The sequence below is a fragment of the Remersonia thermophila genome, chromosome 2 (genome assembly GCF_042764415.1).
Source record: "Remersonia thermophila strain ATCC 22073 chromosome 2, whole genome shotgun sequence".
Classification (NCBI taxonomy): domain Eukaryota; kingdom Fungi; phylum Ascomycota; class Sordariomycetes; order Sordariales; family Chaetomiaceae; genus Remersonia; species Remersonia thermophila.
In genome coordinates this window covers 4,370,640-4,385,480 of record NC_092218.1, presented here as the reverse complement: position 1 = coordinate 4,385,480, position 14,841 = coordinate 4,370,640, and the positions used below count along the sequence as shown (strand labels likewise).

Sequence of the window (14,841 nt, the reverse complement as noted above, 5' to 3'; positions counted from 1 at the left end):
ATCATCCAGATCCCATCCCAGGTACGCCACGCTGATCCCATGACTCTGAATCCACCCTGTTTCTCTGTCTCGGTGCTCCCGCTTTTTCAATTTGGTTGCTGTTGCTGTTGCTGCTGCTGCTTCGTCAGCTTGTCCATCCCCTCGGCACCACCGACGTCCTTCTCAAAGTCCGGCCTAGGCAGCTCCAGGCCCTCCGTCACCCGACCATACGTGATGCCTCCCAACCGGCTGATCGGACGCAGCACCTGAAGCAAGAAAAAAAAAGAGGTTAGCGCTTCTCGCTCTCTCCCGGGGTTTCTTGGTTCTCGACGCACCTTGGGATCGATCATGTTGTGCTCCTGGTTCACCGCGTCCTCCCTCGCCCAGAACCTCGTCCCCTCGATCACCGCCATCGTGGTGGCGACCCGGCCGGGGCTCGCCCGGCTCTCAAACTCGCGGAGGCTCTCGAGCTTGCCCTCCACGGCGAACACGGCCTCGCGGACGCGGGCGCACCGCACCGTCTCGCAGTCGTACGCCGGCGTCAGCCCGCTCAGGTCCCACTCGCTGGCGCCGTACGGCGCGTTGACGCTCGTCGCGTTGGCCGCCTCGACGAACCCTTCCGAGACGACGTTGATGACGCACTCGCCGCTCTCGCGCAGGTTGCGCAGCGAGTCCTTGGCCGCGCCCGGCGCCGCGCCGGCGGGGGTGGCGAAGCCGACGACGAAGAGCGGCGGGTCGTGGCCGATCATCTGGAAGTAGCTGAAGGGGGCCAGGTTGGTGGTGGCGCCGTCGGCCGAGCGCGTCGACAGGAAGGCGATGGGGCGGGGCACCACGGCCGAGATGAGGAGCTTGTAGTTGAAGGCGGCCGGCCGGCCCGGGGCGTGCGGGTCGATGACGACGTGGCCCCTGGCGCGGTCCTCCGGGGTGAGGGTGGCGTTGGCGCCGCCGCCAAAGGTCCAGTTGGGGTCCGGGGTCTGGGTGTAGCGGAAGGTGGTGGCGGCGGGGAAGGCCGGGCGAGAGGCCTCGACGGTTTTGAAGTCGGGGTGGGGATTGCGCTGGACCTGCTTCTCCCAGGCCGCCGTCTTTTCAGCGGCCGCCATTGTGCTGCTGCTGCTGCTGTTGTTGGTGGTGGTGGTGGTGGTGTTGCTCGCTGGCCTTATTGTTGTTGTTGTTGTTGTTGATATCCTGCTGCTATCCCTGCCCGTGTCCAAGTGCAACTGTCTCCTTCGCGGTACTGATGAGAAGCGATCACTGATGACAGCGATGGCCAAGCGAGGGTCCCAACCCGACACTTTGCGTTGCAAAAGACAGCCGGAGCGTCTTTGAAATAGCGATTGCACTGCCGACGGTGTCATGGAGGAGGAGGGGGGGAAGCGGGAGTGCGGGGGGGAAAGACACGGGCGAGAGCCGAAACATGTAAGTGCGCGCGCTTGTCATCGGATAACGGATTGCGGAAGGTTGCCGGGGTGGGTCCGGCAAGAGATGGCGCGGGGCGGCGTTTGTCTTCTCCCCCCGCCGACCGAACCTGGAAGTTGGAGAAAGCAGAGCCCAAGAAAACAAAAACACAAGAAAAAGAAAACAAGGAAAAAGCCACCCCAAAACGCAAATGGCTAGAATCCAACCTCGGAAGCTCTCGGCCTCAGGGTTCGGATGCTTCACCCGAGGGGGTTTGTCGGGGCAGGCATGCCGCAAACCGTCCCGTCCCGATGGGCCGGAACGGCGGCGCTTAGGCTGGCCGGCCGGCCGGCTGGTGCTGTACCCGGAGGGGCAACCTAGGGGGAGATGTTGCCGAACCCGGGCCGGGCGTTGGGGTTCCCGCGCGGGCAGCGCATGGAACGCTTCTTTGGAATCCATTCTCTGCATCCAACTGCACCTCGGGGGTCGGGCCTGCAGGGTTCGGGCTCCTTCGCTGATCCGGTCTAGTGTATTCACTACACAACTGCAGAATGGGACGCGGACCCAGCAGAACCCGATCCTGACGTCGCCGTCCAACGTGGGAGCTTCTTACAACCATCCAGCGAAGAGGCGAATAGTTGGATCTCCTTCCCTCCCTCCCAGGACCTCTCTCTGTTGATGCCCGAGGTAAGAGTCAGGTTGAAGCCGAGCGCCCACCATACCTTTGTTATCGTTAGGTCAGGAATCACCAACGCAGACAACTCCGGTTGGGCATCTTGTTTATGACTTCATCCATGAAGAGCAAAGCAACCTTCACCTGAGCTACCCACCCCCCCCCGAGGTACATTTCCACAACGAGCCGGTTTGGTGTTGGCTCATTGGATGGGTTAAGGTAAGCGAAGTTTGTGAATTATACGCAGTACATCCCAGGCCAATCTCAGCACATGCGGCACGAGATGTTGATGCCAGGAGACGCCCGAGCGCTCAGCAACCACACGCAGACCACGCGCAGACGGTTTGGATATTAATATGCCACGGGCAAGCCTCCATTTCATCTGGCACCTCAGCAAAGCCGCTGCTGCCGTTCTTAGCGTAGGTCAAGCAAGGTTTCAGGCCCCTCCCTGCCCACTGCCACTGGAGAGACGCCGGGCTTCGTGTCAAGGCCTGAGTCCAAGGTTCCGTTCCGTGGATCGCAAACCGCGTGTGGTCGGGCCGATGACAACCGCTCATCCAATTCCGGGGGACCTCAGCCGTGAGTGGTTAGCGGCCGGCTTGGCGTTGGCTGATCTGAACAAGCTGAAGCTAGCGCTGCGACGAGATGCGACGAGGGCCGCAGTTCCGGGAACCCGGCCCCAGCAAGCGTGTGGAACACGCACACACACACACGCACACACACACACACATACTAGCTAGTATATACTGTGTATACACACACACCAACCTGAAGTGTATTCTGCGTAAGCACAAAGTCTGTAGTACACATACGGAAACCCCCATCAGAAAGCCCTCCCAATGCAACGGGCGAGGAATGGCCCCCCGCATCCAAGCAACCCTAGCCACCTCACCCCATCGATGGCAATGTCTACTACGTAGTATATATACATAGAATAGTATGTACCTAATCAGTGTCTAGCGTACCACAATACATATTCTGCACATACAAAACGCTAGCGTACATGGCCATGTCGTGTCGGGTGTCGGTTTGTAAGTAACGTTATGGCATCCGACGTTCCCCTTGTGTGTGTATGTGTGTGTGTGTGTGCATCCAAGAACAAACGGCAAGACGGAAAGGAGAAAGTGCCCTCGCCCTCGATGCAGCCCAACCCGCCATTGTTCTGGGGCCCAGAAAGGGCTGGCGCGACAGGCGGCCGGCCAGCCAATCAGCACTCGTTCAACATTGCTAGCGTTCTGCAACCTTGGGCGGGTCGCGCTAATTATGGCAGTGGGCGAAGCACAACGGCCATTTTCCCCTTTCTTCATTCACTGGTTCCTGGCCCGGCAGAGCAACAAAGCTGCTCTCTAGTTTTTTTTTTTCCTCTCCATATCCACGCAAACGGGCTCATTCCACTTGAAACGTATTCCCAGGAGAGCAGGCATGCATGGACGCGCCGAGAATGAGATGGACCAGATGCTCGTCACATGGAAGCGCCCCCAGAGCCCGTCCTAGCCGACACGAATCGTTGGAACCCTGACCGGGGGGGGGGAGGGGGCGCACCGGGAGGGACGCCGGAGCAGACCGCTGCACCATTGCGGCACAGCAGCGCGCAGCGACGAGACGCCGTGCTCGGTGCTTGACAAAGGGGGTGAGACGTCGCCGTCGGCGCGGGAGAAGTGATCGGGGGACGTCATCATGCGCCTGTCACGGACAGGAGGGTTTCGTCTTGGACTGTCCTGTCCCGAGAGGATCCAGAATCGACCCTCCCACCTTGGTCCTTATTCGTCCCTCGTGCTCGTGGAGAGTGTGCCCTGGCTCGGTCGGTGTCTTGATCGGGCGCAAACTACTCGTTAGTTACTGCGCACACAGTACAGACCTACCTGAGGTACCCTGCTCGTCTCTTCTGCTGGTCTCCCCTCTGCTCGTCTCGGTTCGTCTCGCGCTCTGCACACCCCAACAGACCTTGTGCAAGCCAAGCCGGCCCCCCTTCAGCCCAGTCTGCCTGGTGGACATACATACACCACGCTAAGCTCAAGATTACCTACCGCCCACACAGGGCGCCCTCCCCGGCCAAGCTGCCCGGCCAAGCTGCCCGGCCAATGACTACCACCTCAGCTTGACGGGACTTGTCTTGGGCTGCTCCATCCATCCCGCATCCCGCGTTCCGCAGCTGAGCACGCTCTCGTGCCCGTCTTCCTTACGGCGGTTCGGTCGCTCGGTCGCTTGGTCGCTCGGTCGCTCGCTCCCCTTTCTCCCGACATGGTCTGAAGCTCCATGCAATGTTTGCGTGAGCAACACACGCGCCTCTCTCGCTACGCCGCGGCTATGGCGACGGCGAAACGGCCCTCTCTGCGAAACAGCCGGCGCCGCCGCCGCCAAACCTCCTTCCCCGTCGCTCCCTCCCTGGCCCTTCCAACAGCCTTGCTGATGGCGTTCGCCTCGCCCGCCAACGCCCGCTGTCGAGCCGTCCACACCTTGTTCTTCTCGACGGCCGATAGCGCCGGCTTTTCCTACCTTGACGACGTCACCCTCACCTACCGGTCCGACTTTGCCCATCCTTCGCTGTCGTGCTGGTGCGGCACCCCGGGCTTCACAGCAACTGAGAGTGAGTGAACTCCTGAGCCGCCTCACATCCCCCCCCTTTCTTTTTTTCTCCTTTTGTTTTGGTCCTTCGCGCCGCCGCCGCCGCCGCCGCCGCCACCACCACCACCACCACTGCCTAGTTAGCATTGTGTTCCTTTTTTTTTTCTTTCGCTCCTTGGAGTTGCGTCCATTATGACCACCGAGACCGTAGTTCCTTGATGTCCTGCGGGGTGCTGACGGATTGTCCACATTAGAGCTCAGAATCGACAATGTCAGCCCGTTCGACGGCACTGCCACTGTCACCTTAAACTTCATTTCCGACGACCCTTGCTGGTTCGAGCTTTACGGTTCCGACGACGACAACGACATCCATTGCCGAGGCATCACGGGGACGTTCCTTGTCCGGCCGAGGCCGCTTGGCAACGACGGCAACGACGGCAACATCAGCATCGCGGACGTAGAGGTCGCACAGCCGCCGACCGACGAGCTTCGCCGGCGGGATCCGCCCCTCTCGACAGCAACGCCGAGCGGGACGTCGGCGGCCAGCGACAGCATCGCGCCAACCCTTCAGCCAACCCTTCAGCCGCGCAACGCCGCCGGGTCGGGTTCCGACAGCTTCAACATCGGCGCCAAGGTCGCGCTGGGCGTTGGCATCGCGCTCATCTGCATCGCCATCGGCGCCATGGGCTCCTTTCTCTACTTCCGGCGGCGTCGGCGCGGCGAGGATCCCGAGCTGTCAGGCGGCGGCGCCGCCGCCGCGAACCGCGACCACAACCGGCGCGCATGGAGGAAAGGACCCGAGAGGAAGCGCGCCGGCGGTGCGACCTCGGAGGCGGGCAACTCGGACGAGCCGCTGTGTCCCATCCAGCCCGTCTTCGACGGGTTCCCCGGCTCTACCGGCTACGACGACGTGCGTTCGCTGCACTCGGCCTCGCACACCTATTCCACCTATTCCCACTCTCCCACGGCGGCTCACTCCCCCACGTACCCCGCCGTCGCCGCCGTTGCCACTACCACCACCACCGCCGCCACCACCACCACCACCACCACTACCACGGCCGTCGCCACCGCCGGCCTGAGCAGCGCCGGCTTCTGGACCGAGGGCCGTAGCATCGAGAGCGAGGAGCTCGCGGCGGCGAGGCTCAGGACGCAAATGTCGCAGACGCCCATCGTCGTGTCGTACGGCCCGAACCCGGTCACTCCCACCGTCGCGCCACGGCTCGCCGTCGCGCAACCGCCGCCGTCCGCATCCCCCCTCACCCCCGCCACCGGCGCCTCTGCCGCTCCCTTTCCCGGCGACTACAACTTTTACTCCCACGCCAACACCAGCCGCGGCAGCGGCGTCGACCAACCCTCCCACCCTTCCTCCACCTCCCCCTCCCCGCCCCGCCCCGCTCCTGCGCCCATCGTCGTCTCCTACGGCCCCAACAAGGTCACCCCCACCCCCGCCGTCGTCTCTCCGACGGTCCCGCCCGACGAAGCCATCATCAATCGCCGCTTCCAAGAAGCCGCCGCCGCCGCAGGCCACGCCCATTCGCCCTACGGCAACGATCGCCGGTTCTCCTGGGAACAAGACTCTCCCTTGCTCGGCGTCGCGTCGCCCGCCACCAACATGGGCCCGCTTCCCCCTTACGCCACGACGGAGGACTTTGAGGCCATGGAGAAGGGCGCCGTCCGCAAGCTCGCGGAACCCCAGGCCGAGGCGGAGCTGCCCCCGACCAAGGACGGCTTTTACCACTACTCGACCGACATCGTCGAGTACGAGCTCCCCGGCGCGACGCCCAACCACGCGCCGCAGCTGCCGTTCAAGCCTTACAAGAGGTTGATGGAGGCTCAGAACGGGGCAGGTCCGAGCAGCAGCGGCAGCAGCAGCAGCAGCCCAGGAAACGGGCCCGGGAGCGCGCGGCAGCCCGGTGGCAGGAGCGCGTTGGAGGTGGACGAGCAGAAATTCTTGCTGGATGATGTCGAGATGAGGAGGCTGAGGGAAGAGAAGGCGAGGATACGGGCGGCGCAACAAGCGGCAGCGAGGGCTGCTGAACAGCAGGAAGAGCCTGCGAAGGGCAAGGCGTAGGAGGCGGGGAAGTGAATGGAACCCTGCGCGGATGTCTGCCTATCGAGCACGAACCGCGCGCACACACGCGCACACACATACACACACACACACACACACACACACACACATACACACACACAGACCCGAACATACATACGCACACCCTGACATGCATACACCGCTGTATAATACTTATACCCACGAGCGTGCCACCGCACACGTTAGTTACAACAGAGCCCAGGAACCGGAGGCAACGGAACACCCCAGCAGGCGGATGGCGGTCACACACGCACGCGGGATGCAGGCCTCTCCGGAACCTCAGGACCAGGGGAGGGGAAGAAGAAGAAAAAAAGGAAAGGAAGGGAAAAAGGGGGAAGGGGAGAAGCCATATAATCAATCTTCTATACCGCCACTATCGTCATCATCATTTTCATCATTCTCATCATTCTCATCATTCTCATCACATCATGGGCACGGCGTTGAGGTCTCGATACCATGCTTCCCCCACAAGGTAGCCAATTTCGTTGGTGTCTTTTTTTTTTTTTTTTTTTCCGTCTTGTCGTTTCGAGGTGGTCGTGGGCGCGCGTTCTAGTATCGATAGCCCTCCCCCTCCCCCTCCCCCTTATCCCCCCCTCCTTGAACCCGCCGGGAGGAGTAGGAGAGGAAAGCCGGGGTGGGCGGTGGGTGGCGCGGTTTGTACTGCGTAGTTGTTTTCTCGCTGCGGGATCATGATCTTCCCAGGCAAGATCTGCATGGCACGAGCGGGGGACGGCTTCGCGTTATCTGGATGGTTGGTTGCCGCTAAGCTGGTTATCCGTGTACGTTTCAGAAACCACGAGGGGTCTTTGTTGCCCTGCGGCGTGTGGTGATGACCCGCAGATGACGATGATGATGCTGTGTGTGTGTGTGTGTGTGTTGACTTTCTTTTGCCTCGGAAGCTGCTTGCTCCTGTTGGTCCATCCTGCAACGAGGTAACGAGGGTCTTCTTCATTCCCTATGGCCAAAGACCAACTAGTTAAACATCTTGAGAGGAACATCGGAAAGGATCCCAACGCAACGCAGGGACCTCATCGTAAAGGCATCCCCTCCCCATCTATCAAGACTCAAAAGGAAACTCTATCCGAGCATACGCTCCGTCTTCGTGGATTCGTTCACTCATTCATACACCTCCACGCGTCCGCTCCGCTTTTTCTCTAGGCTCCATGATCATCCAAGTCCATGTCCATCCCCGCCCGTCTTCATACATCTCCCTCCCTCCCCCCCCCCCCCTTTTTTTTTTTTTTTTTTGCGACACCCTCCCTCTCCCAAGGACCGTGAGCGGTATCAAGATGACCCAAGCACCAGCGCCCAAGAGGCCGCAGGAAATTGTTCCTCAACGCCAACCATCAGCGCCCCGTCCCCCGCTTGCCGCCAGGAACCGAAACCCCCATCCCCCTGAGCGCCTCCCTGACGATCCGCTCGGCCTCGTCCGCCACGTCGTCCCCGCGCCGCCACGTGTGCAGCCGGACCCCCTGGGCGTCGAGCAGCTCGCGCGCGCGCGCCAGCCGCCGAAGCCAGAGGTCGACCTTCTTGTTGACGGCGGCCGCGTCGGCGGCCGAGGCGGGGGACGGCGGGTACGAGCCGGGCATGGACGGCGCCGGCGCGGGGAAGGGCTCCCGCCGGGGAAGGGCGTTGGCCTTCCCTCCTGGAGGCGGGGTCACGGTCATCAGGGGGGGTGGTCGGGGGTGGGCGGCGGTGGCTCGTTGTGCTGCTGCTGCTGCTGCCGCCGCCGCTGGTTGTGGTGGCTGCTGCTGCTGCTGCTGCTGTTGTTGTTGCGTCGTCGGCTGTCCCTGAGCCAGGGAGCCAGACGTCCCGCTGCGCCGAGGGGGCGGTGGCGGCGGAGGGGCGGGCTTGTTGAGCGGGCGGAGAGGGAGCGTTTGGGGCTCGACGGCCGCGCTTCTGGGGAGGTTGGTGTTGCCGGCAAGGCTGGAGGCAGCGCTAGGGCTGCCGCTATCGGTCGGTTTGCTCCGCAGACTGGCGGGTTTGGCCGGCGGCAGCGGGCTTGCCTGGCGTGGCTTCGCGGGAGCCGGCCCCGAGCCAGGCGCGTTGGACGAAGAGGGAGAAGAAGGCTTTGGGCCGCGTTGCGACGGCGCTGGGCCGGCCGGTGCCGGCTCCGGGTCGCTCAGGTCGATCAACGTCCCCATGACGGGCCCCGAGCTCGTCGAAGGCGCAAGAGACGGAGCCGGGGAGCGCGGCGGCAGCGGCCTGGGCCGTTTGGGTTCCTGCGGGCGTTCCCGGGCCGGCGCGCCGCCGCCGTCGATGCTTAACCAAGGGTCAAAGAAGGCAGGCTGCTCCGGGGTCGTCACGTCGCGGATAAACACGGCCAGGATCCTGCCCGGGTTCGCCAGGGCCAGCTCCGTGTACACCTCGAGATCGGCCTCGCCGCTGTCCCCGACCAGCAAGAACTTGCGCTCCGGGAAGTCGCGGAGGATGGTGTCGAGGGTGCCCTTCTTCCTCTCGGCGACGGGCTCGAAGATGCCCTGCAGCATGCCGGTGTAGCGCTTGAGGTGCATGGACCCGCGCGGCAGGCCGGCGATGTGGAAGAAGCTGGCCAGCAGGGGGAACAGCTGCCAGGGGCTGTTGGAGCAGTAGTGCATCTCGACGCCCAGGTCGCGCATGCGCCCGTACCACTCGCGCACGCCGTCCACCGTCTGGTCGGCCAGGTCGCGCACGAAGACGGTGCGGAAGATCTCGCGCGTGCCGAGGAGGATGTTGGACTGCTTGACCGTGTCGTCGACGTCGCTGATGAGGCTGACGCCGCGGGGGTCGATCACCTGGACGGGCTGCGTCGTCGAGAGGTACTCGGTGGCGAGGATGCGCATCTCGGTCGGCACGAACTCGAGCGCCACGCGCGTGTAGAAGTGGCCCGCGTCGTCCGTCGTGACCGTGTAGGATCGCGACTGCGTGTCGTTGTAGAAGAAGAGGGAGACGGGCGTCTGGACGAGCGGCGTCGTCATGAAGGGCCCGATCCGCGCCATGAGGTTGGCGTTGGCCACGGCAAGCTCCGCGTCGGTCATGTCGGCCGGGGCGAGGGTGCTGCTGCTCATCGTTGTCCTGCGCGGGGGCGGCGGCGATGGCTCGGTCCGGAGATGGTTGCTATTGCTGTTGCGGCCGCCACCGGGCGGTTCGCTGTATCCTCCACGGCTCGCGACATCCTCTTCCATCTGGCCCCGTGCCTCGATCTCGCGAGCCTCGCGGGCGATCCTGCGTTGTTCCTCTTCATCGGCCATGCCTCCTCCTCCTCCTGCTGCTGCTGCTCCCGCTGTCGCCGCCGGGGCCGGGATCCCGCTAAGCCTCCTCGCCAGCCCGATCACCATGCGGTTTCGCCGCGTCATGGGGCCCCTGTGGGGCGTGTAGAGCCACCCACGCACGTCCACGTCCACCACGGCCTTTTCGTCCTCGGCCTGCGTCCACTGCCGCTTCCAAAACTCCTCCTCGCTCATGCCCGACGCGCCGGGGTCCGCGGCGCCGCCGCCGCCGACGGCGGACCGAAACCACGGCGGCACAGGCTCCCGCACGTGCCTCTTGGCGTACGTCGGGAACAGCACCAGCTGCTCCTCGCCGTGCGTGATGATGGACACGTGCGGGAAGGACGAGGGTATGTCGGCCACCACGGTCTGCGAGACACCACCGCTGCCGCCGCTGCCGCCGCCGCCGGCGGCCGAAGGGTCCATGCTCCGGGCCGCCATCGCCGCCGCGCGCGAGTTGTTGTACTGCTCCCTGATCTCGCTCGCAGCGGCCACGCCGGCGCGGTAGACGTTGCCCGCCAAGACGGCGAGCTTCTTCCGGCGGGCGCCGCGCTCGCGCTCGCGCTCCGGGCCCGGAGAGGCGTCACCGTACCGCCCATACCGGGCCCCGTAGCCATCGCTGCTGTCGGAGGAACTGTATCCCTGCTGCATCGTCTTGTTGCCTGCCAGCCCATCACGGGAGCCAACGCCCCTGTTGTCTTTTTCTCTTGGTGACGATAGGGTTACGCGCAGGCGCAGGCGCAACGACGAACGGGATGTCGATCGATCCGAGGGTTCCCGCCAGTCCTTTTCGGTCTGCTCGGCCGGTTTGGGTTGGGTCCTGTTCTCCTGTTGGTGCTTGACAAGAGCCGTCCAGACACGAAGCTGCATACGGTATTTCCACCACGGAACAAGATCCCAGCGCAGGTGGATCAGCCGCTCTTTGTACCGGGCGCGTAGCGTGGCCGGGAGGAGCGGAGCAAGGGCCCGAGCGAGGCCCTGTGGTCGCGGGGCCGGGAGGAACGGGTGAGGGTGGGAGAGCGGGTGCGGAAGACGCCGCACGGGCTGGTTCGGGGGCGGGCGGAGAGGGCGGAAGGGCGAGGATGTTGGAGAGGGGGGGAAGCGGGCGAGGGGTGGGAGGCGTTGGAGGAGGATGCGGGAGGGGGTAAAGGGCGCCAGGATGGATCGTAGGCTTGGGAGGCTTGGGAGTCGGTTGCGAAACTAGCAGCGGGATGGTTCGAGGGCGAGGAGAGGAAGTGCTTTGGGTCCAATGGTCGGAAAAGGGCCGGTGAGGGTCGTCGACGGGGTGTGCAGGTAGGCAGGCTCAATTGCGACGCCGACGATCGTCCTGGCGGCGGACCGGAATGCTCAAACGTGATGACCCATCCTCCCCAGCATGGAAAAAGGGGGTGGGAGGGAGGGGGATATTGTACTGGTGGTGGTTGTACTGGTGGTGGTGGTGGTGGTGGTGGTGGTGATAAGAAAATTGGGTACGTTGTTAGAGAGAGAGAGAGGCTAGCTAACCGTTCACCAACGATGATTAGTTGGTTGATTAGTTGATTAGTTGGTTGGAAGCATGGCTTATCGGGGAGGGAAATGCATGCATGTCAGCCGAAACGCATCGAGACCCGTTCCACTGGAACCCGACACGGGACGCACTGGGATGGACCCCAGGTTCAGCGCCCCACCCGCCAACTACGTCACTCAGCCAAGACCAACCGCCAAAGCCACAGGTTGGTTCCCACGTAAGGTTTCGGCTCACTTCCGTCTTTGCTCCCTTTCCCTTCCGGGCCTTGGAAGGCCTCCCAAGGCCTCCAGAAAGCCCCCCCCCCTCACCCGGCATGGTAAGCAACACGAGACATGGCGAGACAAAACAAACCCTCTTCAACCCCGGGAGTGTATCCACCGATGATTACCGTCTCCGTGTAGGTGGGTAGGCATCAGCACCTATTTACAGAAGGCTACTATAGATTTCCAGGCGTGGATGGATGGATGGATGTACAAAGCCATGCCGTGCCGTTTTCGAGAAACAACACAACAAAACACAAGAACAACAATAATCCTCGTTCTCTTCCCCTTCCCTGTCCGTACCTAGGCTACCTAGGTACCTAGGTAGGGGTTTCCAGGTCGCCCAGCTACCTACCTACCTACCTACCGCCTCCCCTTCCTCCCGGCCCCCGGCTTCATGCTCTTGGGCTTCTTCACCTTCTTCAGGTTCAGCACGGCTCCCTTGCCATCCCGCTCGGCGCGGCCCTTCTTCCACGACTTGCCCGGCCCGCCGCTGCCGGATCCCGTCCGCTCGGCCTTGGCGTCGAGCCGCTTCTTGTCCTTGTTGCTCAGCTTGCCGGCGCTCTTCTTCTTGAGCGCCTCGCGCAGGCCGTTGAGCTCCGTCCGCCCGGCCTCCTTGGCCGCCTTCTTGTCCTTCTCCGACTCGAACCACGTCCGCTTGGGCCGCGACTTGATCTCGTCCTCGTACTTGATCAGGTTCTCGCCCTTCTTGACCTGCATCTCCATCTGCGCCAGCTGCTTCTCCTCCTTTTCCTCGCGCAGAATCTCGTCAATCTCCTCCTCCATGCCGTCAATCTGCTCCTGCCACCTGTCCGCCTCCGCCGCGTCCACCGTCCGGCTGACAATCTTGGCCCCCGTCGCCTTGCCCGCCTTGACCGCCGCCTTGACCACCTTGCGGTCCGGCTCCGCGGCGAGCGTCAGGGCCACGCCGCTGCGCCCGGCGCGGGCCGTGCGGCCGACGCGGTGGACGTAGATCTCGACCGACTGGGGAGCCTCGTAGTTGATGACCGTGTCGACGCCCTTGATGTCGAGACCGCGAGACGCCAGGTCCGTGGCCAGCAAAAAGCCGACCTTGGCGTCGCGAAAGGCCTCCACGCTGGCGATGCGCTGCCGAAGCCGCGGGGTTAGCTCGCTTCTCCGCTTCTCCGCTTCTCCGCTTCTCAACCGACGCCTTGTCAAGTCGGGGACGTACCTGGGCCTGGTTCATGCTTCCGTGCAGCTCGGCGCACGACAGCCCCAGCAGGCCAAAGATGATGCGGGCCCGGTGGGCAATCTTCTTTTGCCGGAAAAAAATGATGACGCGCTCCGTGTACAGCGTCTTGCAGATCTGCACCAGGTAGCCCATGCGCTTCTCCTCGCGGCCCGGCCGCAGCCGCACAAACTCCTGCGTCAGCGTCCCCGCCGTCTTCTTTTGCGAGTCCACCATGATGCGCACGGGCTTGTTGAGGCCGACCCGGATCAGCCGGTCCACCGTCGACGTCATGGTGGCCGAGAAGAGCATGGTCTGGCGCGACTTGGGCATGGTCGTCAGGATCTCGTTGAGCTCGTCGGCGAACCCGTCCTCGAGCATGCGGTCCGCCTCGTCGAGCACCAGGATCTCGACCGTGTCGACCGCGAAGCTGGCCGAGTTGCGCATGTGGTCGATGAAGCGGCCCGGCGTCGCGATCACCACGTCGGGACGCAGCCGCAGCTCCGCCTCCTGCACCTTGAGGCTCAGCCCGCCCACGGCGAGGCAGAACTTGATGTCGGTGTGGCTCGCCAGCTTGGTGGCCACCGCGTGGCACTGCATGGCCAGCTCGCGCGTCGGCGCGAGGATCACCACGCGCGTCGTCGGCACCTTCTTGGGCCGGTACAGCAGGCGCTCCAGGATGGGCACCACAAACGCCGCCGTCTTGCCGGAGCCCGTCACGGCCCCGCCCACCACGTCCTTGCCCATGAGCGCGATGGGGATCGTCTTGGCCTGGATGGGGGTCGGCTTGGCGAAGCCGACCGAGGCGAGGCCGCGGAGGATCGGCCGGGACAGCGACATGCTCTGGAACGACGTCACGTTGCCCTTGTCGGCGGCTTCCTCGGGCGCCGCAAAGAACTCCTTGCGCCGCGCCTCCTCCTCGGCGTCCTCGTCTTCGTCGTCGTCGTCGTCTTCCGACCCGTCGCGCTCGTCGTCGGGGTGAGGCACCGGCGTGGCTGTCGAATCGGCGTCGGACCCAGCGTCGTCGTCGTCGTTGTCTTGATCTGACGCATCTCCAGCGTCCGCCATCTCCTCATCCTCCTCCTCCTCCTCTTCTTGGCCCTTCTTGCCCTTGTCTCCTCTTCCTCTTCCTCCTCCACCGCCCCCTTCTCCTCCCCCGCCTTCCTCGTCTTCTTCCTCGACATCCGACCCAACACCCATGCCGAACCCATCCTCGGCCAGCACCTCATCGTCCAGGTCCACCATGTCCTCCACATCCACCGCGTCCTCGTCGCTGTCCTCCGCCGACTCTCCAGCCTGGTCGTCCTCGGCGTTCCCCGCACCCCCCTTCTCCTTCTTCTCCCTCCGGCGGCGAATGATCTCGTCCAGGTCCACGCCCGCCTTGGTCCCCTGCGCAGCAGCGCTTCCGCTGCCCAGAGCCTTCTTGGCGCCCTCGAACCCCCACCCTTCAAACTCGCCCTCGCCGAGCACCGCCCCGTCGTTGTCGCCGCCGAACTCAAAGTCCGAGGCCATGGCGCCGTCGTCCTCGTCCTGGGCGCCCCAGATGCTCGAGGGCTCTTCTACCGGCTCCTCCTCCGAATCTTGGCCATCCTTGTTCTTGGAACCCTTTTTCTTCTTCTTCTTGTCCTTGTTGGATTTTTGCTTGGGCTGGGTCGAGGAAGCCGTCTTGGCCTTCTTGGACGGAGGGGCTTCAAAGGTGACCTCCTCCTCCTCCTGCGGAACGTCGTCGTTGTCCGAGATGGTGTGGATGAAGTCGTCGTCGAAATCGTCCCGAGGCGTCTTGCGTTTTTGGGAGGGCGCCATGGTGCGTGCAGATGGGGATTGCCAGACCGTGCTAAGGAGGAGCACGGCTGAGCTGCAATGGCAAATGACAAGTTTGTGCTTGCCGGAGATGAAAAGAAACCCGACCTCGCAGTCGTCGTCGTCGTCGTCG

General features: G+C 63.5%; 4 protein-coding genes across 4 annotated transcripts; 1 reads left to right on the top strand and 3 right to left on the bottom strand.

Moving 5' to 3' along the window:
- Positions 1-86: 86 nt before the first annotated feature.
- On the bottom strand, positions 87-1,079 carry VTJ83DRAFT_2663 (uncharacterized protein; the record flags this gene model as incomplete). The annotated part of the gene is made up of 2 exons (XM_071008958.1): positions 87-245; positions 315-1,079. The coding sequence occupies 2 exons, from the start codon at positions 1,077-1,079 to the stop codon at positions 87-89; spliced, it is 924 nt and encodes a 307-aa protein (XP_070869203.1).
- Positions 1,080-4,303: 3,224 nt separating this feature from the next.
- VTJ83DRAFT_2662 (uncharacterized protein) lies at positions 4,304-6,683 on the top strand (the record flags this gene model as incomplete). The annotated part of the gene is made up of 2 exons (XM_071008957.1): positions 4,304-4,634; positions 4,867-6,683. The coding sequence occupies 2 exons, from the start codon at positions 4,304-4,306 to the stop codon at positions 6,681-6,683; spliced, it is 2,148 nt and encodes a 715-aa protein (XP_070869202.1).
- A 1,367-nt stretch (positions 6,684-8,050) lies between these two features.
- Positions 8,051-10,603, bottom strand: VTJ83DRAFT_2661 (uncharacterized protein; the record flags this gene model as incomplete). The annotated part of the gene is made up of 1 exon (XM_071008956.1): positions 8,051-10,603. One exon carries the CDS (start codon positions 10,601-10,603, stop codon positions 8,051-8,053), a length of 2,553 nt encoding a protein of 850 aa, XP_070869201.1.
- Positions 10,604-12,082: 1,479 nt separating this feature from the next.
- On the bottom strand, positions 12,083-14,711 carry VTJ83DRAFT_2660 (uncharacterized protein; the record flags this gene model as incomplete). The annotated part of the gene is made up of 2 exons (XM_071008955.1): positions 12,083-12,826; positions 12,912-14,711. 2 exons carry the CDS (start codon positions 14,709-14,711, stop codon positions 12,083-12,085), a joined length of 2,544 nt encoding a protein of 847 aa, XP_070869200.1.
- Between the last annotated feature and the right edge of the window lie 130 nt (positions 14,712-14,841).